Source organism: Dreissena polymorpha, chromosome 7 (genome assembly GCF_020536995.1).
Source record: "Dreissena polymorpha isolate Duluth1 chromosome 7, UMN_Dpol_1.0, whole genome shotgun sequence".
Taxonomy (NCBI): Eukaryota; Metazoa; Mollusca; class Bivalvia; order Myida; family Dreissenidae; genus Dreissena; species Dreissena polymorpha.
The window spans coordinates 53,703,930-53,730,713 of NC_068361.1; the positions used below are offsets into that span (position 1 = coordinate 53,703,930).

Genomic DNA, 26,784 nt, shown 5'->3' on the forward strand with positions numbered 1-26,784 from the left:
TGATATCTTGGATGAGTTCAAAAATGGTAACCTTTGCTTGAAAAACATGGCTGCCAAGGGGCAGGGCATTTTTTCTTATATGCCTATATATGGCTATAGTAAAATCTTGTTAACACTCTAGAGGCCACATTTATTGTCCAATCTTCATGAAACTTGGTCAGAAGATTCATCCCAATAATATCTTGGACAAGTTCGAAAATGATGCCAGTTGGTTGAAAAACATGGCTGCCAGGGGGCGGGGCATTTTTCCTTATATGGCTTTAGTAAAACCTTGTTAACACTCTAGAGGCCACATTTATTTTCCAATCTTCATGAAATTTTGCTTAGAAGATTTGTCTCAATGATATCTTGAATGATTTAAAAAATGGTAACCTTTGCTAGAAAACATGGCTGCCATGGGGCCGGGCATTTTTCCTTCTATGGCTATATATGGCTATAGTAAAATCTTGTTAACACTTTAGAGGCTACATTTATTTCCAATCTTCATGAAACTTGGTCAGAAGATTCATCCCAATAATATCTTGGACGAGTTTGAAAATGATGCCAGTTGGTTGAAAAACATGGCCGCCAGGGGGCGGGGCATTTTTCCTTATATGGCTGTAGTAAAACCTTGTTAACACTATAGAGGCCACATTTATTTTCCAATCTTCATGAAACTTGGTCAGAAGATTTGTCTCAATGATATCTTCGATGAGTTCAAAAATGGTAACGTTTGCTTGAAAAACATGGCTGCCAAGGGGCGGGGCATTTTTCCTAATATGGCTATATATGGCTATAGTAAAATCTTGTTAACTCTCTAGAGGCCACATTTATTGTCCGATCTTCATGAAACTTGGTCAGAAGATTCATCCCAATGATATCTTGGAGGAGTTTGAAAATGATGCCAGTTGGTTGAAAAACATGGCTGCCAGGTGGCGGGGCATTTTTCCTTATATGGCTATAGTAGAACCTTGTTAACACTCTAGAGGCCACATTTATTGTCCAGTCTTCATGAAATTTGGTCAGTAGATTGGTCTCAATGATATCTTGGATGAGTTAAAAAATTGAAACGTTTGCTTGAAAAACATGGCTGCCAAGGGGCGGGGCATTTTTCCTTATATGGCTATATATGGCTATAGTAAAATCTTGTTAACTCTCTAAAGGCCACATTTATTGTCCGATCTTCATGAAACTTGGTCAGAAGATTCATCCCAATAATATCTTGGATGAGTGCGAAAATGATGCCCGTTTGTTGAAAAACATGGCTGCCAGGGGGCGGGGCATTTTTCCTTATATGGCTATAGTAAAACCTTGTTAACACTCTAGAGGCTACATTTATTTTCCGATCTACAGTAAATTTGCTCAGAAGATTTGTTCCAATGATATCTTGGATGAGTTCAAAAATGGTAACCTTTGCTTGAAAAACATGGCTGCCAAGGGGCAGGGCATTTTTTCTTATATGCCTATGTATGGCTATAGTAAAATCTTGTTAACACTCTAGAGGCCACATTTATTGTCCAATTTTCATGAAACTTGGTCAGAAGATTCATCCCAATAATATCTTGGAAAAGTTAGAAAATGATGCCAGTTGGTTGAAAAACATGACTGCCAGGGGGCGGGGCATTTTTCCATATATGGCTTTAGTAAAACCTTGTTAACACTCTAGAGGCCACATTTATTTTCCAATCTTCATGAAATTTTGCTTAGAAGATTTGTCTCAATGATATCTTGAATGATTTAAAAAATGGTAACCTTTGCTAGAAAACATGGCTGCCATGGGGCCGGGCATTTTTCCTTCTATGGCTATATATGGCTATAGTAAAATCTAGTTAACACTTTAGAGGCTACATTTATTGTCCAATCTTCATGAAACTTGGTCAGAAGATTCATCCCAATAATATCTTGGACGATGATGCCAGTTGGTTGAAAAACATGGCCGCCAGGGGGCGGGGCATTTTTCCTTATATGACTGTAGTAAAACCTTGTTAACACTATAGAGGCCACATTTATTTTCCAATCTTCATGAAACTTGGTCAGAAGATTTGTCTCAATGATATCTTGAATGATTTAAAAAATGGTAACCTTTGCTAGAAAACATGGCTGCCATGGGGCCGGGCATTTTTCCTAATATGGCTATATATGGCTATAGTAAAATCTTGTTAACTCTCTAGAGGCCACATTTATTGTCCGATCTTCATGAAACTTGGTCAGAAGATTCATCCCAATGATATCTTGGACGAGTTTGAAAATGATGCCAGTTGGTTGAAAAACATGGCTGCCAGGTGGCGGGGCATTTTTCCTTATATGTCTATAGTAAAACCTTGTTAACACTCTAGAGGCCACATTTATTGTCCAGTCTTCATGAAATTTGGTCAGTAGATTGGTCTCAATGATATCTTGGATGAGTTCAAAAATTGAAACGTTTGCTTGAAAAACATAGCTGCCAAGGGGCGGGGCATTTTTCCTTATATGGCTATATATGGCTATAGTAAAATCTTGTTAACTCTCTAGAGGCCACATTTATTGTCCGATCTTCATGAAACTTGTTCAGAAGATTCATCCCAATAATATCTTGGACGAGTGCGAAAATGATGCCGGTTTGTTGAAAAACATGGCTGCCAGGGGGCGGGGCATTTTTCCTTATATGGCTTTAGTAAAACCTTGTTAACACTCTAGAGGCTACATTTATTTTCCGATCTTCAGTAAATTTGCTCAGAAGATTTGTTCCAATGATATCTTGGATGAGTTCAAAAATGGTAACCTTTGCTTGAAAAACATGGCTGCCAAGGGGCAGGGCATTTTTTCTTATATGCCTATATATGGCTATAGTAAAATCTTGTTAACACTCTAGAGGCCACATTTATTGTCCAATCTTCATGAAACTTGGTCAGAAGATTCATCCCAATAATATCTTGGACAAGTTCGAAAATGATGCCAGTTGGTTGAAAAACATGGCTGCCAGGGGGCGGGGCATTTTTCCTTATATGGCTTTAGTAAAACCTTGTTAACACTCTAGAGGCCACATTTATTTTCCAATCTTCATGAAATTTTGCTTAGAAGATTTGTCTCAATGATATCTTGAATGATTTAAAAAATGGTAACCTTTGCTAGAAAACATGGCTGCCATGGGGCCGGGCATTTTTCCTTCTATGGCTATATATGGCTATAGTAAAATCTTGTTAACACTTTAGAGGCTACATTTATTTCCAATCTTCATGAAACTTGGTCAGAAGATTCATCCCAATAATATCTTGGACGAGTTTGAAAATGATGCCAGTTGGTTGAAAAACATGGCCGCCAGGGGGCGGGGCATTTTTCCTTATATGGCTGTAGTAAAACCTTGTTAACACTATAGAGGCCACATTTATTTTCCAATCTTCATGAAACTTGGTCAGAAGATTTGTCTCAATGATATCTTCGATGAGTTCAAAAATGGTAACGTTTGCTTGAAAAACATGGCTGCCAAGGGGCGGGGCATTTTTCCTAATATGGCTATATATGGCTATAGTAAAATCTTGTTAACTCTCTAGAGGCCACATTTATTGTCCGATCTTCATGAAACTTGGTCAGAAGATTCATCCCAATGATATCTTGGAGGAGTTTGAAAATGATGCCAGTTGGTTGAAAAACATGGCTGCCAGGTGGCGGGGCATTTTTCCTTATATGGCTATAGTAGAACCTTGTTAACACTCTAGAGGCCACATTTATTGTCCAGTCTTCATGAAATTTGGTCAGTAGATTGGTCTCAATGATATCTTGGATGAGTTAAAAAATTGAAACGTTTGCTTGAAAAACATGGCTGCCAAGGGGCGGGGCATTTTTCCTTATATGGCTATATATGGCTATAGTAAAATCTTGTTAACTCTCTAAAGGCCACATTTATTGTCCGATCTTCATGAAACTTGGTCAGAAGATTCATCCCAATAATATCTTGGATGAGTGCGAAAATGATGCCCGTTTGTTGAAAAACATGGCTGCCAGGGGGCGGGGCATTTTTCCTTATATGGCTATAGTAAAACCTTGTTAACACTCTAGAGGCTACATTTATTTTCCGATCTACAGTAAATTTGCTCAGAAGATTTGTTCCAATGATATCTTGGATGAGTTCAAAAATGGTAACCTTTGCTTGAAAAACATGGCTGCCAAGGGGCAGGGCATTTTTTCTTATATGCCTATGTATGGCTATAGTAAAATCTTGTTAACACTCTAGAGGCCACATTTATTGTCCAATTTTCATGAAACTTGGTCAGAAGATTCATCCCAATAATATCTTGGAAAAGTTAGAAAATGATGCCAGTTGGTTGAAAAACATGACTGCCAGGGGGCGGGGCATTTTTCCATATATGGCTTTAGTAAAACCTTGTTAACACTCTAGAGGCCACATTTATTTTCCAATCTTCATGAAATTTTGCTTAGAAGATTTGTCTCAATGATATCTTGAATGATTTAAAAAATGGTAACCTTTGCTAGAAAACATGGCTGCCATGGGGCCGGGCATTTTTCCTTCTATGGCTATATATGGCTATAGTAAAATCTTGTTAACACTTTAGAGGCTACATTTATTGTCCAATCTTCATGAAACTTGGTCAGAAGATTCATCCCAATAATATCTTGGACGAGTTTGAAAATGATGCCAGTTGGTTGAAAAACATGGCCGCCAGGGGGCGGGGCATTTTTCCTTATATGGCTTTAGTAAAACCCTGTTAACACTATAGAGGCCACATTTATTTTCCAATCTTCATGAAACTTGGTCAGAAGATTTGTCTCAATGATATCTTCGATGCGTTCGAAAATGGTAACATTTGCTTGAAAAACATGGCTGCCAATGGGCGGGGCATTTTTCCTTATATGGCTTTATATGGCTGTAGTAAAATCTTGTTAACTCTCTAGAGGCCACATTTATTGTCCGATCTTCATGAAACTTGGTCAGAAGATTCATCCCAATAATATCTTGGACGAGTTTGAAAATGATGCCAGTTGGTTGAAAAACATGGCTGCCAGGGGGCGGGGCATTTTTCCTGATATGGCTATAGTAAAACCTTGTTAACACTCTAGAGGCCACATTTATTGTCCAATCTTCATGAAATTTGGTCAGTAGATTGGTCTCAATAATATCTTGTATGAGTTCGAAAATGGAAACATTTGCTTGAAAAACATGGCTGCCAAGGGGCGGGGCATTTTTCCTTATATGGCTATATATGGCTATAGTAAAATCTTGTTAACTCTCTAGAGGCCACATTTATTGTCCGATCTTCATGAAACTTGGTCAGAAGATTCATCCCAATAATATCTTGGACGAGTTCGAAAATGATGCTGGTTTGTTGAAAAACATGGCTGCCAGGGGGCGGGGCATTTTTCCTTATATGGCTATAGTAAAACCTTGTTAACACTCTAGAGGCTACATTTATTTTCCAATCTTCAGTAAATTTGCTCAGAAGATTTGTCCCAATGATATCTTGGATGAGTTCAAAAATGGTAACCTTTGCTTGAAAAACATGGCTGCCAAGGGGCAGGGCATTTTTTCTTATATGCCTATATATGGCTATAGTAAAATCTTGTTAACACTCTAGAGGCCACATTTATTGTCCAATCTTCATGAAACTTGGTCAGAAGATTCATCCCAATAATATCTTGGACAAGTTCGAAAATGATGCCAGTTGGTTGAAAAACATGGCTGCCAGGTGGCGGGGCATTTTTCCTGATATGGCTTAAGTAAAACCTTGTTAACACTCTAGAGGCCACATTTACTTTCCAATCTTCATGAAATTTTGCTTAGAAGATGTGTCTCAATGATATCTTGAATGATTTAAAAAATGGTAACCTTTGCTAGAAAACATGGCGGCCAAGGGGCGGGGCATTTTTCCTTATATGGCTATATATGGCTATAGTAAAATCTTGTAAACACTCTAGAGGCTTCAATTATTGTCCAATCTTCATGAAACTTGGTCAGAAGATTCATCCCAATAATATCTTGGACGAGTTTGAAAATGATGCCAGTTGGTTGAAAAAAAATGGCCGCCAGGGGGCGGGGCATTTTCCTTATATGGCTATAGTATAACCTTGTTAACACTCTAGAGGCCACATTTATTTTCCAATCTTCATGAAACTTGGTCAGAAGATTTGTCCCAATAATATCTTGTTATCTCAGGTGAGCGACTCTGGGCCTTTCAGGCCCTCTTGTTTATGAAACAGTGCATTTAATTAAGATTTAAGCAGCTAAAGGAAATTTTAAATTGAACCTATTGTTCAAAGTATGCTTCAGAATAATCATTAAGTCAAGGAATGAGTATGAAAGAAAGCATGTAAATAATTTTGTAATGTGTGTAAGGGTCAAAATTTAGGACTGCACACAATTTCTCATCTTTATGATAATTTTACACATAAATTTACCAGTATTTAAAGGGATCTTTTCACGTTTTAGTAAATTAACAAAATTGAAAAAAAATTGTTTCAGATTTGCAAAATTCCGTTGTAGTTATGATTTTTGAGAGGAAACAGTAGTACTAAACATTTTCCATGCTCTGAAATATCAATTACATGCATCTTTTGACAATTTAAAAACCTGAAAATTATCACACGTTACAAACAGGAAATTATTGAATAGTTTGGAGAGCTATGCTGTTATAGTTATATATTGTGACACTACGAGGATTGATTAAATAAAGTATAAAATTCACCGCTCACTGTATAAGCACGGATGGACAAGTGGTTTAAGTGCTAGTCTTTTACTCCAAGTGTTAGTGGTTCGAGCCAGTTGAGGATTACTTTTGTTTTCTTTTTTTAAATTTTATTATTGTTTTCTGCTGGAGCTATTTCGTTCCAATCTTAACATTTATCAATATAAAGCATTCAATGACAGACTTCCATACATGCCAACATCTGTAAAAAGGTCCCTTTAATGTCAGATTATAGGCTCCACCAGGGCAATAATTTCTGACCTTTTACATGGGAGATTTTAGCATTAAATTGTTTTATTTTCATAACTACAAGTAATACTTATACCTTATATTTCTAAAGTTGAGGAGTATGATCAATCTTAAGTTTAAAACCTATGTATATTTCCAGTGGCCATTTGAACCCGACGTCTTTCAGAAGCAAGCTATTCTCCGTCTTGAAAATCACGAGAGCGTTTTTGTTGCGGCACACACATCGGCTGGGAAAACCGTGGTGGCGGAATATGCCATTGCCTTGTCTCTGAAGCACATGACCCGGACTGTCTACACATCGCCGATCAAGGCATTGTCCAATCAGAAATACAGAGATTTCAAGATCACATTTGAAGATGTAGGATTAATCACTGGTGATGTTCAGATTAACCAGACGGCCTCCTGTCTTATAATGACCACAGAAATTTTGAGGTAAATTTTGATGAGTTCAGTCATTGCAATGAGCAGTTTGACCAATGCATCAAGAACATATTGAAATCCCTCTTAAAAGAAACTCAAACTGTTGTTTCCATCTTGTCCTATGGAGATCCTTGGTTCAATGCCCATTCTGTGTGTATTCTTAAGATCTGAAAGTACTGGTTTTACCAAGAACACAAACTTGAAAGTACCTAAGTATTTAGATGGCTTTAGATGAAATTATGGTAAATAAATATTTAAAACATTTAAATGTATGCATTTTAACCAGGTTTTCCGAAGGAAAAAACTGGTTCTTAGATTGGCGAATGCTGGGGGGCAGGCGGAACAAGCTTGTCCGGACCATAACTATGTAATTTATTGTTATATTTTAAAATCATTTGGCACATTTGTTCACCATCATTGGACGGTGTGTCACGCGAAAGAATGACGTCGATATCTCCAAGGTCAAGGTCACACTTTGTGTTCAAAGGTCAAAAATGGCCATAAATGATCTTGTCCGGGCCATAACTATGTTGTTCATTGTGAGATCCTATATTCATTTGGCACATTTGTTCACCATCAATGGATGGTGTGTCTTGAGAAAGAATTACGACGATATCTCCAAGGTCAAGGTCGCCACGACTAAAAATAGATTGAATTTTAAACAAGGGGGTAACTATGAACAATCAGTAACAATGCACATTTTGAGTTATCTCCCTTTATCAGACTTTTTTTTCAAATTGAAATCAAGGTCGCCACGAGTAAAAATAGATTGAATTTGACACAAGGGGGGTAACAATCTTCCTTTATCAGACTTTTTTTTTCAAATTGAAAACCTTGTTTTGTGATAATTTTATCCCTTGTAATAACATGTAGGTAAACTCACCTGAGCATAATTTGCTTAAGCTCTTGTAATCACATTAGTCTGTCTTCCATTGATGTACCTTGCGCCGTTTGTGTCCTAAACTCTAAGCATGTTACCACTCTAGAGGCCAGCCTTTTGCTCAATCTTTATGAAACTTGATTATTATTTTTATCTTGGAAATATCTAGTCCAGTTTTGAATTTAGGCCATGTGTGTACCGTAGTAACTAGCTTACCAGGTCTTTTTTTAGAATGACCTTTTTACCACTCTGAAAGCACCATTTTTGCCTCAATCATGATGAAACTTGAACAGAACATTTATCTTGACAAAGCATTGGCCAAGTTCATGATGAAACTTGAACAGAACATTTATCTTGACAAAGCATTGGCCAAGTTCATGATGAAACTTGAACAGGACATTTATCTTGACAAAGCATTGGCCAAGTTCATGATGAAACTTGAACAGAACATTTATCTTGACAAAGCATTGGCCAAGTTCATGATGAAACTTGAGCAGGACATTTATCTTGACAAAGCATTGGCCAAGTTCATGATGAAACTTGAACAGGACATTTATCTTGACAAAGCATTGGCCAAGTTCATGATGAAACTTGAACAGGACATTTATCTTGACAAAGCATTGGCCAAGTTCATGATGAAACTTGAACAGGACATTTATCTTGACAAAGCATTGGCCAAGTTCATGATGAAACTTGAACAGAACATTTATCTTGACAAAGCATTGGCCAAGTTCATGATGAAACTTGAACAGGACATTTATCTTGACAAAGCATTGGCCAAGTTCATGATGAAACTTGAACAGGACATTTATCTTGACAAAGCATTGGCCAAGTTCATGAATGGGTCATGTGTATAACCCTTTCTCCAAAAAGAAGCAAAGTGAAAACGACTTTTGTAACCACTATAAAACCAGAACAGCCTGTGAGTAACTCACAGTTTTTTCAGTTTTTATGCTGTTTGCTGCTTATAAGTATCTAAGGGTTAGAATTGAAGCCTTTAAAACTTGAATCTAGTAAGAAAGGTCTTTATTTAAATCTAACTTTCTAAGGGACCACACATGCGTCAAAATAGGTATCTAAGTGGTAAAGGGTTAAAAACAAGGTCACCTGGTCAAACATTTTAGAAAACATTACCACCCATGAAAATCATTTAAATCTCAATATTTATTTTAACATGATAACAATATTTATCACAACAATATAGGGGGCATGTTTGAATCTTTGTCAGGAGGAGTTGAAAACTAGGTCACCAATTAAATCTGCAATAATTGGTTTAACTTGAACTCTTGTGAGTGCTTTAGGAGTCGCAATTGTGACTAAAATGTGTATTACTTTGATATCTTTGTCTAATTTTGAATAACTAATTAATTTTTTTTTTAATTGTATATATTTATGCCCCCCTTTGAAGAAGAGGGGTTATATTGTTTTGCTCATGTCGGTCCGTCCGTCCGTATGTATGTCCGTCCACCAGATGGTTTCTGGATGATAACTCAAGAACACTTAGGCCTAGGATCATGAAACTTCATAGGTACATTGATCATGACTCAAAGATGACCCCTATTGATTTTCAGGTCACTAGGTCAAAGGTTAAGGTCACGGTGACCTGAAATAGTAAAATGGTTTCAGGATAATAACTCAAGAACGCTTAGACCTAGGATCATGAAACTTCATACGTACATTGATCATGACTCGCAGATGACCCCTATTGATTTTCAGGTCACTAGGTCAAAGGTCAAGGTCACGGTGACCTGAAATAGTAAAATGGTTTCCGGATGATAACTCAAGAACGCTTAGGCCTAGGATAATGAAACTTCATAGGTACATTGATCATGACTCGCAGATGATCCCTATTGATTTTCAGGTCAAAGGTCAAGGTCGCGGTGACCCGAAATAGTAAAATGGTTTCCGGATGATAACTCAAGAACACTTATGCCTAGGATCATGAAACTTCATAGGTACATTGATCATGACTCGCAGATGACCCCTATTCATTTTCAAGTCACTAGGTCAAAGGTCAAAGTCACAGTGAACCGAAATAGTAAAATGGTTTCTGGATGATAACTCAAAAACGCTTACATGTATGCTTAAGGATCATGAAACTTCATAGGTACATTGATCATGACTCACAGATGACCCCTATTGATTTTCAGGTCACTAGGTCAAAGGTCAAGGTCATTTGAAACAAAAAATATCTTTAAAAAAAGATATACAGCGTTGATAGTTCATTGAATGAGATCAAGGATAGCAAATGTCTTTTTCTGTGCAGTTCTTAGCTGCATCACACGCAGAACGGGATGTTACGCGCAGTTTTCGCTGCTTATTTTACATTATTACATATTGCTGGTCATAAACCTATAGATACAAAACAGAAAACCAAAAGAAAAATGGAAGTGACATTAAAACATATGAGTCAACCGGCCACATGCGAAGTATCCGTATTTATAGGCACGTTCATCGAACAAACCTGTTTAAGTGGTTTGTCAGGCATTGCTATTTGATATGATAATTAGCAGTTTCGAGAATCATGATTAATACATTAGTCAATATGGTGGAATAATTATTGTTAAATTAATCAAAAATAATTCTTATCATTGTATTGTTGAAAACACATTAAGAATCTATTATTGACATACCATAATTATATTGCTGAATATCTTCATTTAAAATATATCTGGTCTAATGGAAATTCCAGGTCACCTAGTTCACTGATTACTTCTTTAACGATTATTTTACTGGCCGCGAACTCCAGTGATGACCTGTATATAAACTCTGACATTCACACACTGGCCACGAATTGACTCGATACCTCGCCGGTTGAAATGCAATGCATTAAAGTGGGGCCTTGCTTCCACTGCTCTTTATACTTTTACATGTTATTATGTTGACAGGAATATGGAAGCAAGTACTAAATATGAGAACATAGCCTTTAAGTATAAACGCTTTTGCGCTGGTAATTCTCTGAAAATAAAAGGTGCACGCACAAACTGTATTGATGTAAAGAATTGAGTGTAATACTGTTCTATGTATTAAGCCTTTTCATTAGAGATAAAATTGTTTCATGCAGTAAAATAGTGTTACAAAGACGCGGATATGTTTCCAATGTTCTGGTGGTATACTCAAATCAGCCAATGGAATAAATGAAGTGTATTCATTCGTACCAAGCCGCGGGAAATTTCATTTGAATTTTATTGGACACTTAAAAAGGTCAGGTAAGGTGAAAAGCTGGCTTCATACAGCTACGCCGAAAAAAAGTTATGAGCTATTGTCATCACCTTAGTGTCGGCGTCGGCATCCGGTTAAGTTTTGCATTTAGGTCCACTTTTCTCATAAAGTAACAAAGCTATTGCATTCAAACTTGGTACACTTTCTTACTATCATGAGGGGACTGGGCAGGCAAAAATAGATTACTCTGGCGTGCATTTTGACAGAATAATGTGCCCTTTTTATACTTAGAAAATTGAAAATTTGGTTAAGAAAAAAGTATACTTTTTGTGATTGGGAATATAGCCAAATTTCGGCTATAAAATCGGGCCAAATCAAAACCCTGCCTAGGATCATGAAACTTCATAGGTACATTGATCATGACTGGCAGATGACCCCTATTGATTTTCAGGTCACTAGGTCAAAGGTCAAGGTCACAGTGACACGAAATAGTAAAATGGTTTCCGGGTGATTACTCAAGAATTCTTAGGCCTAGGATCATGAAACTTCATAGGTACATTTATCATGACTTGCAGATGACCCCTATTGATTTTCAGGTCACTAGGTCAAAGATCAAGGTCACAGTGACAAAAAACGTATTCACACAATGGCTGCTACTACAACTGACAGCCCATATGGGGGGCATGCATGTTTTACAAACAGCCCTTGTTGAAATTGAACTGCCCATGAACGTGATAATATGTCCATTACAATTTTAAACTAAATTCTTAGTTTAAAATGTGCACATTACATTTTATCCAGGAAACACAAAGTTTTTGCAACAAAATACTATTTTCTATAAGTGCGAGTCTTGTGTAATAACTCTTAAGTTTTTGGACACTTAAATATAGGTATTTTTTTCGTGGCTTTAGATACAAAAAATATTTTAAAAATACAAGTGTCTGAAAATTTAGAGACAAATATTCAGGTGTTTGAAAATTAAGAGGAACTCTGAAACTTATTGTTTCAACAAATATATGCTTGTAAAATACCACCTCCTTTAGTATAATATACTTTTTTTATAGCTTTCGCTTTAAGCTGTTGGGTGAAACTATTGTCAATAACCCATAAACATAGTTATTTACCCTACAGCGCAAATGTAATGGTCCATTGCATTGAGACATTAGACTGCCAGGTTTTATGACCTTAATCCGGGTGTAAAACTGCATGATTGGAGTATCAGCAGAATTCCTGTAAAACAGCATTGTAAATGAACTGTTTGAAAATTTAGAGTCATTGATTATGGACGCAAACCTGTATATCCGAAAATGTAGCCACACAAAATTATTATTTTTGGCTAAAAATTGGGGTGTCTTAAAATTTATAGTGTCGGAAAACTTAGAGTAATTATGGTATACACATCTTTTCCTGTTTATAACATGAAGACTTTACTGCTGGTCTATTGTTGTTCAACTGGTAAAATTTCATACAAAATCTCAATTAAAAAATGTGTGATTATGGCTGATCTATAGTGTGCTGTAGATATATGCAAATAAAGCAAACGTCATTGCTGATATTTATTGCTACATGCTTGCAGATCTATGCTGTACAATGGATCTGATGTGATCCGTGATCTGGAGTGGGTCATTTTTGACGAGGTGCACTATATCAATGATGCTGAGGTAAGCAATATGTATAACAGAACCTTTATGACATAGTTGAAACTTAAATCTTTTCTTTTTAATCATAAGCACCTACATGTATTTTATGGAATGTTCAATTTGACATTTTTTAAGTTTGGGTTTTGCTGAGTGCAAATTGCCTTTGTTATTCTACGACTTGTATTTCTAAAAAAAACAGAGCTGAATTTCAAGACATTGAATTATTGATTTCTATGAAAGCAGTTTTTGCCAATAAATCAAACAAAAAAACACATTTCATTACCATAATGATTTGGTTCAACAGAATGTGATGGATGATTTGTTCTGCAGAACGTGATGTGATGATTTATTCTACACAATGTTATTTATGATTTGTTCTACCCAATCTGCTTCAGCATTTGTTCTAAAGAAAGTGATTAAGGAGATGTTTAACAGAATGTGATATATATTTTTTTTAGAGATTTTTAAATATGTTGTTTTTTTACAGAAAATGATATAATTTATGATTTAGTTCTATAGAAATTCATATACCAAATTTCTGTTCCAGCGAGGTGTGGTATGGGAGGAAGTGCTGATCATGCTACCCCAGCATGTCAACATAATCCTGCTCAGTGCCACTGTACCCAACACAATGGAGTTTGCATCATGGATAGGGTAGGCACTTGTTGATCTGATCACTGTACCCAACACAATGGAGTTTGCATCATGGATAGGGTAGGCCCTGGTTGATCTGATCACTGTTCCCAACACAATGGAGTTTGCATCATGGATAGGGTAGGCACTGGTTGATCTGATCACTGTACCCAACACAATGGAGTTTGCATCATGGATAGGGTAGGCACTGGTTGATCTGATCACTGTTCCCAACACAATGGTGTTTGCATCATGGATTGGGTAGGCACTGGTTGGTCTGATCACTGTTCCCAACACAATGGAGTTTGCATCATGGATTGGGTAGGCACTGGTTGATCTGATCACTGTTCCCCACACAATTGAGTTTGCATCATGGATAGGGTAGGCACTGGTTGATCTGATCACTGTTCCCAACACAATGGAGTTTGCATCCTTGATAGGGTAGGCACTGGTTGATCTGATCACTGTACCCAACACAATGGAGTTTGCATCATGGATTGGGTAGGCACTGGTTGATCTGATCACTGTTCCCAACACAATGGAGTTTGCATCATGGATAGGGTAGGCACTGGTTGATCTGATCACTGTACCCAACACAATGGAGTTTGCATCATGGATGGGGTAGGCACTGGTTGATCTGATCACTGTTCCCAACACAATGGAGTTTGCATCATGGATAAGGTAGGCACTGGTTGATCTGATCGCTGTACCCAACACAATGGAGTTTGCATCATGGATAGGGTAGGCACTGGTTGATCTGATCACTGTTCCCAACACAATGGAGTTTGCATCATGGATTGGGTAGGCACTGGTTGATCTGATCACTGTACCCAACACAATGGAGTTTGCATCATGGATAGGGTAGGCACTGGTTGATCTGATCACTGTACCCAACACAATGGAGTTTGCATCATGGATAGGGTAGGCACTGAGTGATCTGATCACTGTTCCCAACACAATGGAGTTTGCATCATGGATTGGGTAGGCACTGGTTGATCTGATCACTGTTCCCAACACAATGGAGTTTGCATCCTGGATAGGGTAGGCACTGGTTGATCTGATCACTGTACCCAACACAATTGAGTTTGCATCATGGATTGGGTAGGCACTGGTTGATCTGATCACTGTTCCCAACACAATGGAGTTTGCATCATGGATAGGGTAGGCACTGGTTGATCTGATCACTGTACCCAACACAATGGAGTTTGCATCATGGATAGGGTAGGCACTGGTTAATCTGATCACTGTACCCAACACAATGGAGTTTGCATCATGGATAGGGTAGGCACTGGTTGATCTGATCACAGTACCCAACACAATGGAGTTTGCATCATGGATTGGGTAGGCTCTTGTAGATCTGAATATAATATGAAGGTTTGAGAAATTGAGTGCTGGAGACCTTATTTCAAACATTATTGTTCTGGCCTTGTTCCACCAGCACAACACAGTGGGTACAGTGGTCTAGTGGTACGATGCTGGCATAAGAATGTTGAAGACCTCTGATTCCTTGTTCCAATACTGGTCAGACCACTATAACTTTTGTGAGCAAGAAATTGATCATATGCTTGCTCATCTTAGCACGAGCATAGAAAAGTTAGCCAATGTGCCATGATTGCATACTGTGCCTAGTTTAAACCGACCACTTGTAACCATGGTTGCATACTGCGCCAAATTTAAACAGATGAATGGTAACCATGGTTGCATACTGTGCCAAGTTTAAATCGATGACTTATAACCATGGTTGCATACTTCGCCAAATTTTTACAGATGACTTGTAATCCAGTAAAAGTAGGCATAAGATGTACCATCAATATCAGACATAGACCCAAACCTTTAAGAATTTATATAAAAAATTATCCCACAACATCTTCTTTAATTATGTACATTGATGGTGAACAGTAAATTTCTTAAATGATAAGTCTGTCCCTTTGAGCATTTGGCATAACTCATCTGTTCAAATGTCTTTTGCAATGCTGATTCCACTATGTGTAGGTAAACAAAATATTGTTGCAGCAAAAGTGCTGAAGTACTCTATGCCACTTCTGAGAATATTTGTTTCTTTCTTTGTTATAAAATGTGATAATTTACCATAATAAACAGTATATCCCAGGGGCGTGGGAAGAAAATTGACATTGGGGCGGCGGAGGGGCTGGGTATGGGAGGGGGTATCACCCTTCCCCGGAAATTTTTCAAAATTAGCATCAAATGGCGCATTCTGGTGCGTTTTTATGCCTTATACCTGACCGTATACACGTCTATTGCAGGCATATTCTAAATGAAAAAAGTTGTGAAAGACAGACAATCGAAAAGTGATCTCTATATGTCGCAGTTTGTACTTTGTAGCAGGCGACACAATAATAGGGATTATGTGTGTTGAAAGAACGTTCTTCAAAAAAAAATTCCCGTAATTCTGCTTCGGAAATTCGAAATTCGTTAGTTGGTTTGGAGAAGACATGTTAAAATGACACAAAAAATTGATAAACAAATTTAATAAGTTTTTAGAATTATCTATTGACTTTGAGTTTTTACAATTAACTCAGGTTTCTTGAGGTATCTTTTATTTTGTGATAATCAAGGTTTATCTGATATCTACCCATTTGTTTCATGTCATACTTTCCTTTACATTAATAAAAAGAAGCAAAGGGTTAGATCATACCGACAATTAAAGATTCCCAGGTTTCATAACTCAAGAATAGAGGGATTATCTTTATAAAAGAGACCGATCAATTAACAACATAATTGATATGTACACCACCGCGTGCGGTAGTTGCAATAATTCAACTTTAAGCTTTATAGCCCAATGGGCTGCTTCGAGTTGCAATGGGCTCTCTCTTGTCCATGGGTGCAAAATGTTATCAAAAATGCAAGGGTTAAGAAACACTGAAACTGCAAGAACTTATTAAAGTTTACCTATCTAAATCACAAACTCATCCAAAGGGTACCATTAAAGCAAGAAATAATTGATTTTATTGACCTTGTTTTTTTTGTTTTGTACGCTGTATCCGCCATATTGGAAAATTGACCCAATATTGGTAAGGTCGCAGTACACCAATATTTTGCACGTCGGGTTATGTGCTCCAGCCTATAAAGTCGATAACGATGTGGTATTCGATACAGAATACACTGTTTCAAATTTAAACATAAACATGTCAGCGAGAAAAGTGTGTTGAAACATCGTCCTGTTTTTATAGGGTGCATGCAAAGGATAACATCCGTAGGTTGCCATTCAGGTAAATTTAACATGTTTATGAAGTTTATTCATTATTTTCCTCAATTTGTCTCGAACGACGTCTGTTTAGTGAAGGGCACGGATTCGCTGCGCTGAACTGCACCCATGTTTATGAAGGGGTGCATATGGACTGACAGAGCCGCCATAGCAAAAATTATCAAAGGCTCTGGCAGTCCCTTTATATGGACTACGCGGGCGGGTGATGACAATCAACAATAAACGTGTCATAACCGCGAAAGTGTGATTATCTTGCTTCGTGGTAAAGATATTTTCAAATATACTGGTATTAAAATGAGAAAAAGGAAAAAAGGTCTTTGCCGAAATTTCATTATTGCCGATAATATTGGGGCGACGGCTGCCACCCCTGCAGCCCCAGCTCCGACGCCTCTATATCCTATATGTACTGTAACATCCTTATTATTTGTGTGACATACATTTTCATTGATGTCAAGGGTTGACCAATCCACAAATAAAAAACAAACACATGGGGAAACGACTGCTGCAAATTTCTCTTTTTAAGCCCCCGAAGGAGGGCATATAGTGATCGCACTGTCCGTCTGTCTATCCGTCACATTTTGCGTTAAGGTTTCGAAAAATGCTCATTACTTCTATGTCGCTTTAGATGAAACATTCATAGATAGTATGCATGTGTATACGGACAAGGCCTTTCCATACGCACACAAATTTTGACCCCTTTGACCTTGACCTTGAACTTAGGGTTCGCGTTTAGGTTTCGAAAAATGCGTTTAGGTTTCGAAAAATGCTCATAACTTCTATCAAAGCTTTTATCGGGGGCATATGTCATCCTATGGTGACAGCTCTTGTTTTTTTCAAAATCAAAAATCCACATGTCTGAAAAATAAACTGATTTTACAGTATTTTCAAATGATGTGTGGATTGAGTAAAGAATAAAAAAACTCGCTATTTTATCTTATTATATTCTTTAGTCGCACAAAGAAGAAGAAAATCTACGTGATCAGCACAACTAAAAGACCAGTTCCCCTTGAGCATTACTTGTACACCGGCAATAGCAACAAGACCAGCAATGAACTCTTCAAGATACTGGATGCCAAAGGAAGCTTTAATACAGTCGGGTAGGTGCTCCTGGATATTAAACCAGTAGCCAAATAATCTCGTCAAAATTAGTTATCTTACATAGTCGTTTCATTTTGTGTGGCCGTCATTCCGGGTCAAGGTAGTACTTTTACAGTCAAAGGTTTGAGCCTCCATTTTTGTGTGCCCTCCATAACACACATACTCTTTAAGGATTTTTATGAAACTTTACTAAAATGTGTTGGTCATTGAGCATGAATTTGAAAATTCATGAGTCAGGCATGCTGCCTCAAGGTCATGGTTAACTCTGAAGTTCAAAAGTTTGTGCCTCTTTTTATTCTGTCTGGTCCATGGAAGGATTGACCTGAAACTTGGCTACAATGTTTTGATCATTGACACAGTGTGCAGATTGCATGAGTCAGTCACCTCTTCTCAAGGTTAAGGGTGAACTTAACGGCTAGTGAAGTTGTGTTTTTAAATTCTTTTCTACAATGTTTGTGGTTATGAAGACTAATTCGCAGAAGGCATGCGTCAGTTATTGGGGCTCAAGTTTAAGGTTGTACATCCAAGGTCAAATATTATGTTGGTGTCTGGTGCATATCTCCTATACCCATTGAAGGATTTTCATTAAATAGGCTTTAAGACGACATGCAGCAGGCATTAAGCAGTTATGCTCAAAATCGAGGTCAACACTTTAAGAGGGTCAAATCCTTGCAGGTGATATAGCTGTCTCATGGAGTGCTTTGTTAACATTTATCTTGCATAATGACCAATCTTTAGACATTTCTTTCAGTTATAATAAAGCACTTGAGGCCAAGAAAGAAAGGGCTACCAAAAGTTCACAGAGTACTGGGACCAAAGGAGTTAGGGGAGGTCATCCCAACCAGGTAAGAACTTCTACCGATAAGTCAAAATTTACGATTTTAGAAGGCAGGCGGTCATCCGCATGAAAGAGATGGTCTATGGTCAATATCTGATGATATGCAAGCTTGCATCGATATCTACCTGAGATTGTATTTGGCACTAGTGTGGTCAAGGGCATTGTTTCTAAAATAAAAAAATGTTTCCACTGCATATTAAGTGTGATAGAACAATTGGACTTTACACACTTGTGTGTGGGAAGCCTACTGCAGATTGAGCTTGTAATTGCATTTTTTTTAATTAAAAGCAAATTAATTAGATAAATCTTGAAAATTCTGTTTGGCGGTGTTTGCATATTTCGTGGACATTTTTCGTCTATTTGTAAGAAGGTTTAGTCCATATAAGCGAAATGATGTTTTTAAATAAACACAATTTATATTCAAGAACTTATATCAGTCAGTCATTGACATGAATTAAAAACAATGATTTTGCATATTTGTGGTGTATTTTAATATTAACAATTCCAATCACACGATGTATGCTTGAGGCTTATCGCCATTCTAAGAAAAACGTATGAGTAAAATTATTATTTATTGTCCCCTACCGTTGAAATTGGAGGGAACTTATGGTTTGCACTCCGTCTGTCTGTCTGTCAGTCAGTCTGTCACACTTTTCTGGATCCTGCCATTACTTTAAAAGTTCTTCATATTTTTTCATGAAACTTGCAACATGGATAGATGGCAATATGGAGATTATGAATGTCATTTCATTTTGTTCCTACGTCAACAATTCTGGTTGCTATGGCAACAAATATATATATATAAAAAAATACTGACAATGGTGGAGTTCCACCAGTAGGGAACCATATCGCTTGGCAATCTCTTGTTTTTGTGTAATCTCCAGGATAAGAATGTATGGCTGTCAGTCATCGACATGTTAAGAAAGCAGGACAAGCTGCCCGTGGTGGCGTTCACTTTCTCAAAGAAGAGAATTGAGGAGAATTGCCAGAACCTGCAGAGCGTAGACCTGACCACGGCCAAGGAGAAAAGTGAAATTCACCTCTTCTTCCACAACTCCATACGCAGACTTAAAGGCGCAGATCAGAAGCTTCCACAGGTAAGAGTTATGGTGACCACTCAGAAGCAAAGTGAAAATGGCTATGTGCAAACTGCAGAAACCAGAACAGGTTTTATGCTGTTTGCTGCTTATCAGTATCTTAGGGTTGGAAATGAAGCCTTTAAAACTTATATCTAGTAAGAAAGGTCTTTAATTAAATTTAACTTTCTGAGGGACAACAAATGTGTCGAAATAAATGTCTAACTAGTTAAGGGTTGAAAGATATTCTGAAAAATTAAGCTTATGTCAGGTACAGGTAATTTCTGGTTATTAACATTAGCTTGCAGGGACAACTTTTGATGAAACTTTGGAAATAGCATGTGGATCTATATGGGGATTGTACTTTGTGAATGATCTATATTGGGAATGTTAAGGTATCTGTTACTTAAAATAGAAAAAGGCTTTCCACTCAGAAGCTAGAGTTTTGATTGGGGGATTGTGCCGAAATTGTGTGCAGAGATAGTTTTCATGTAGACTTATTGGATTGGACCAATCAAATCAATTAAAGATCACTATTACTAAAAAATATAAAAAACATTACCACTAAATATCTTGAGTTTCAAATGTTGTGTGAAGGTGGCTATACCTAGCTTGGGATTGCACAAGGATTTAACTCTTTCCCATTCAGAGGCAAAGTGGAAATGGCTATGTGCAAACAGAATAAAACCAGAACAGCCTGAGAGTCAGGTTTGATGCTGTTTGCTGCTCATCAGTATCTAAGGGTTATAAATGATGCCTTTAAAACTTGAATCTAGTAAGAAAGGTCTTTCATTAAATTCAACTATCTACGGGACTACAAATACGTAAAAATGAGTATCTAAGGGGTAAGGGGTTAAGTAAAACGTTATAAAGCTTCTTTCGTGGCATGGCCAGGTTTCTTGTCCCATTATTTTTATTTGATAATTTTTTTATCTGATCTGTGACAAATGTCATAAAATATGAGAAATATTAACAAAACTAACTTTGATAATAAGCCATATTGCCAAGTATCTGTGGAGTCTGGATTTAATTAAACTAATAATCTGAGATTAACATTGTTAAGCCACTGACTATCAAATCGTATTTAAATGTTTTTGTGTCATTTCTCAGCAAAAATATCATTTGTGGAGTTATGGCCACTTCATTAAGCTTATTCTATCAAACTGCTTCTTTCAAAGAGGAGGCAGGTTTAAACCAGTTCTTTGTTAACTGTTTCAAAGGTACTGATTTCTGAGCACCATTACTCTTTTAAAGAGGATTGGCGTTGGCCCACTTGAAGATAGCTTCTAAAATGTGTGTTTGGGCTTAAGTATTTCTGAGAGGTATATAAAGAAAGAGATCAGGCAACCATGGCTTCAATGGCCAAAAAGTTACCCTCATATGGGCTTGAACCACTGACCCCTTTAGTAAAACTCTAACACTTAGACCACTCGGCCATCCGTGCTCATACAATGAGTGATCAATTTTTTATACTTTTATAAGCATTCCTCGTTGTGACACAAAATGTAATGACAACAACAGATCATTCCAAATTATTCAATCGTTTCGCGATGCAACGCTTAATAATTTTCAAGTTTTTTTATTGTAAAAAGATGCATATAATAGATATTTTAAAGGATGGTAATGTTCAGTATTGCTGTTTCCTCACCAATATCATAAATATAATTTCCAAACCTGTTATTTTAGGTGCTGCAGATTGAGGGTACACTGAAGCGAGGAATAGGCATGCATCATAGTGGGATATTGCCTATTCTCAAGGAAGTTGTCGAGCTTCTGTTCCAGAAAGGTCTTGTTAAGGTAAGGCATGCATCATAGTGGAATATTGCCTATTCTCAAGGAAGTGGTCGAGCTTCTGTTCCAGAAAGGTCTTGTTAAGGTAAAGCATGCATCATAGTGGAATATTGCCTATTCTCAAGGAAGTGGTCAAGCTTCTGTTCCAGAAAGGTCTTGTTAAGGCAAGGAATGCATCATAGTGGAATATTGCCTATTCTCAAGGAAGTGGTCAAGCTTCTGTTCCAGAAAGGTCTTGTTAAGGCAAGGAATGCATCATAGTGGAATATTGCCTATTCTCAAGGAAGTGGTTGAGCTTCTGTTCCAGAAAGGTCTTGTTAAGGTTAGGAATGCATCATAGTGGAATATTGCCTATTCTCAAGGAAGTGGTCGAGTTTCTATTCCAGAAAGGTCTTGTTAAGGTAAGGCATGCATCATAGTGGAATATTGCCTATTCTCAAGGAAGTGGTCGAGTTTCTATTCCAGAAAGGTCTTGTTAAGGTAAGGCATGCATCATAGTGGAATATTGCCTATTCTCAAGGAAGTGGTCAAGCTTCTGTTCCAGAAAGGTCTTGTTAAGGTAAGGCATGCATCATAGTGGAATATTGCCTATTCTCAAGGAAGTGGTTGAGCTTCTATTCCAGAAAGGTCTTGTTAAGGTAAGGCATGCATCATAGTGGAATATTGCCTATTCTCAAGGAAGTTGTCGAGCTCTTGTTCCAGAAAGGCCTTGTTAAGGTAAGGCATGCATCATAGTGGAATATTGCCTATTCTCAAGGAAGTGGTTAAGCTTCTGTTCCAGAAAGGTCTTGTTAAGGTTAGGAATACATCATAGTGGAATATTGCCTATTCTCAAGGAAGTTGTCGAGCTTTTGTTCCAGAAAGGCCTTGTTAAGGTAAGGCATGCATCATAGTGGAATATTGCCTATTCTCAAGGAAGCTGTCGAGCTTTTGTTTCAGAAAGGCCTTGTTAAGGTAAGGCATGCATCATAGTGGAATATTGCCTATTCTCAAGGAAGTTGTCGAGCTTTTGTTCCAGAAAGGCCTTGTTAAGGTAAGGCATGCATCATAGTGGAATATTGCCTATTCTCAAGGAAGTGGTTAAGCTTCTGTTCCAGAAAGGTCTTGTTAAGGTTAGGAATACATCATAGTGGAATATTGCCTAATCTCAAGGAAGTGGTTGAGCTTCTATTCCAGAAAGGTCTTGTTAAGGTAAGGCATGCATCATAGTGGAATATTGCCTATTCTCAAGGAAGTTGTCGAGCTCTTGTTCCAGAAAGGCCTTGTTAAGGTAAGGCATGCATCATAGTGGAATATTGCCTATTCTCAAGGAAGTGGTCAAGCTTCTGTTCCAGAAAGGTCTTGTTAAGGTTAGGAATACATCATAGTGGAATATTGCCTATTCTCAAGGAAGTGGTTGAGCTTCTATTCCAGAAAGGTCTTGTTAAGGTAAGGCATGCATCATAGTGGAATATTGCCTATTCTCAAGGAAGTGGTCAGGCTTAAGTTCTGTTCCAGAAAGGTCTTGTTAAGGTAAGGCATGCATCATAGTGGAATATTGCCTATTCTCAAGGAAGTGGTTGAGCTTCTGTTCCAGAAAGGTCTTGTTAAGGTTAGGAATACATCATAGTGGAATATTGCCTATTCTCAAGGAAGTGGTTGAGCTTCTATTCCAGAAAGGTCTTGTTAAGGTAAGGCATGCATCATAGTGGAATATTGCCTATTCTCAAGGAAGTGGTCAAGCTTCTATTCCAGAAAGGTCTTGTTAAGGTAAGGCATGCATCATAGTGGAATATTGCCTATTCTCAAGGAAGTGGTTGAGCTTCTGTTCCAGAAAGGTCTTGTTAAGGTAAGGCATGCATCATAGTGGAATATTGCCTATTCTCAAGGAAGTGGTCAAGCTTCTGTTCCAGAAAGGTCTTGTTAAGGTAAGGCATGCATCATAGTGGAATATTGCCTATTCTCAAGGAAGTGGTTGAGCTTCTATTCCAGAAAGGTCTTGTTAAGGTAAGGCATGCATCATAGTGGAATATTGCCTATTCTCAAGGAAGTTGTCGAGCTCTTGTTCCAGAAAGGCCTTGTTAAGGTAAAGCATGCATCATAGTGGAATATTGCCTATTCTCAAGGAAGTGGTTAAGCTTCTGTTCCAGAAAGGTCTTGTTAAGGTTAGGAATACATCATAGTGGAATATTGCCTATTCTCAAGGAAGTTGTCGAGCTTTTGTTCCAGAAAGGCCTTGTTAAGGTAAGGCATGCATCATAGTGGAATATTGCCTATTCTCAAGGAAGTTGTCGAGCTTTTGTTCCAGAAAGGCCTTGTTAAGGTAAGGCATGCATCATAGTGGAATATTGCCTATTCTCAAGGAAGTTGTCGAGCTTTTGTTCCAGAAAGGCCTTGTTAAGGTAAGGCATGCATCATAGTGGAATATTGCCTATTCTCAAGGAAGTGGTTAAGCTTCTGTTCCAGAAAGGTCTTGTTAAGGTTAGGAATACATCATAGTGGAATATTGCCTATTCTCAAGGAAGTGGTTGAGCTTCTATTCCAGAAAGGTCTTGTTAAGGTAAGGCATGCATCATAGTGGAATATTGCCTATTCTCAAGGAAGTTGTCGAGCTCTTGTTCCAGAAAGGCCTTGTTAAGGTAAGGCATGCATCATAGTGGAATATTGCCTATTCTCAAGGAAGTGGTCAAGCTTCTGTTCCAGAAAGGTCTTGTTAAGGTTAGGAATACATCATAGTGGAATATTGCCTATTCTCAAGGAAGTGGTTGAGCTTCTATTCCAGAAAGGTCTTGTTAAGGTAAGGCATGCATCATAGTGGAATATTGCCTATTCTCAAGGAAGTGGTCAAGCTTAAGTTCTGTTCCAGAAAGGTCTTGTTAAGGTAAGGCATGCATCATAGTGGAATATTGCCTATTCTCAAGGAAGTGGTTGAGCTTCTGTTCCAGAAAGGTCTTGTTAAGGTTAGGAATACATCATAGTGGAATATTGCCTATTCTCAAGGAAGTGGTTGAGCTTCTATTCCAGAAAGGTCTTGTTAAGGTAAGGCATGCATCATAGTGGAATATTGCCTATTCTCAAGGAAGTGGTCAAGCTTCTATTCCAGAAAGGTCTTGTTAAGGTAAGGCATGCATCATAGTGGAATATTGCCTATTCTCAAGGAAGTGGTTGAGCTTCTGTTCCAGAAAGGTCTTGTTAAGGTAAGGCATGCATCATAGTGGAATATTGCCTATTCTCAAGGAAGTGGTCAAGCTTCTGTTCCAGAAAGGTCTTGTTAAGGTAAGGCATGCATCATAGTGGAATATTGCCTATTCTCAAGGAAGTGGTCAAGCTTCTGTTCCAGAAAGGTCTTGTTAAGGTTAGGCATGCATCATAGTGGAATATTGCCTATTCTCAAGGAAGTGGGCTAGCTTCTGTTTCAGAAATGTCTTGTTAAGGTTAGGCATGTGTCATAATGGAAATATGCCTATTCTCAAGGAAGTTGTCGAGCTTTTGTTCCAGAAAGGCCTTGTTAAGGTAAGGCATGCATCATAGTGGAATATTGCCTATTCTCAAGGAAGTGGTCAAGCTTCTGTTCCAGAAAGGTCTTGTTAAGGTAAGGCATGCATCATAGTGGAATATTGCCTATTCTCAAGGAAGTGGTCGAGCTTCTGTTCCAGAAAGGCCTTGTTAAGGTAGATATTTTATACCACTTTTGACTATGCTGTACATGTGCTACATGAATAAATATGCTTACAACTTTGTATTAAAAATGTAATATTTATGCTAATTTTGGATTCTTGTTTGCAAATTTAACAAGTATTGTACAAAATTAATAAGTTGCCAAATAAATGATCGCTGCATCCACTTATGGTCAAAGCTGGATTACAGGAATAGTCACTGGACAGCAGCTGTTATATGCATGATGGCATTTCATTGCACCGTTGTAAAGCAGGGCTCAACATTAACAGTTGTCCTATTGCCCCTGGCAAGTAAAAGTTGGGTCCGGGCAAGTTATTCTTTAATCTAGTTGTCCGTGCAAAAAGTGCAAAAAAGAACAAAGAGCATTAAATTTAGACTTTAACTAGAGCTTTGTCAAAGACGTGACCTATACCCCCACGTGCCGCATTGACACAGACTATTTTGCATGCTCTCTTCACAAAACAAACAAATCTTATTTATGGCAATTTTTAAGAATTAAAATGCCATTATTATTAATGGCCATTTTAAACCTATTAATTTTTATTTTAGCTCGATTGCATTGAAAGCCTAAGGCTTATATAAATGCTCTCGAGTCCGTTTCCTGGGCCTAGAACCAGTACTAAATCTAAAGATTTAAAAAGATCTAAAGAAAGCTCCCACGGTGTGGATCGATCATGGCCATTTTGAACTCTTGAATTCTTTCGCATGACACGCCATCCAATGACTGTGAACAAAATTAATGTACAGAGTAATTTTAAAATCTCACAATCAATGACATAGTTATGGCCCGGACAAGCTCATTTATGGCCATTTTTCACTTTCGACCTCCAAGTGTGACCTTGACCATGGACATATCCACGTAATTCTTTCGCATGACACATTGTCCAATGATTGTGAACAAATGTACCAAGTAATTCTAAAATCTTACAATGAATGACTTAGTTATGGCCCGGACAAGATCATTTATGGCCATTTTTTACCTTAAAACTCACAGTGTGACTTTGACCTTGGAGATATCAAAGTAATTCTTTCACGCAACACAGCGTCCAATGATGGTGAACAAATGTGTTAAATGATTTTAGAATCTTACAATCAATGACATAGTTATGGCCCGGACAAGCTCATTTATGGCCATTTTTAACCTTTGAACTCAGTGTGTGACCTTGACCTTGGAGATATCAACGTAATTTTTTTGCGCAACACACCGGTTAATGATGGTGAACAAATGTGCCAAATGATTTTAAAATCTCACAATGAACAACATAGTTATGGCCCGGACAAGCTCATTTATGGCCATTTTTGACCTTTGAACTTTAAGTGCGACCTTCACCGTGGAGATATCAACGTAATTCTTTTGCCTGACACACCATCCAATGATGGTGAACAAATGTGCAAAATGATTTTAAAATTTCACAATGAACAACATAGTTATGTCCCAGACAAGCTTATTTATGGTCA

General features: G+C 37.7%; 1 protein-coding gene across 15 annotated transcripts in view; it reads left to right on the forward strand.

The window, feature by feature from the left end:
- LOC127839181 (helicase SKI2W-like) overlaps positions 1-26,784 on the forward strand; it is a 138,113-nt gene that overhangs the window by 92,586 nt on the left and 18,743 nt on the right. For 6 of the 15 annotated variants that reach the window (XM_052367415.1, XM_052367414.1, XM_052367417.1 and 3 more), the window contains 7 exons: positions 7,045-7,337; positions 12,944-13,028; positions 13,555-13,661; positions 17,817-17,963; positions 18,716-18,809; positions 19,687-19,899; positions 21,565-21,675. In XM_052367415.1, coding sequence (XP_052223375.1) covers positions 7,045-7,337; positions 12,944-13,028; positions 13,555-13,661; positions 17,817-17,963; positions 18,716-18,809; positions 19,687-19,899; positions 21,565-21,675 — 1,050 coding nt within the window. Of the gene's footprint in view, positions 1-7,044; positions 7,338-12,943; positions 13,029-13,554; positions 13,662-17,816; positions 17,964-18,715; positions 18,810-19,686; positions 19,900-21,564; positions 21,676-22,533; positions 22,545-22,691; positions 22,703-23,881; positions 23,893-23,960; positions 23,972-24,039; positions 24,051-25,150; positions 25,162-26,784 lie in introns of all 15 variants that reach the window. The other 9 variants (XM_052367421.1, XM_052367418.1, XM_052367422.1 and 6 more) reach the window with 9 other exon arrangements.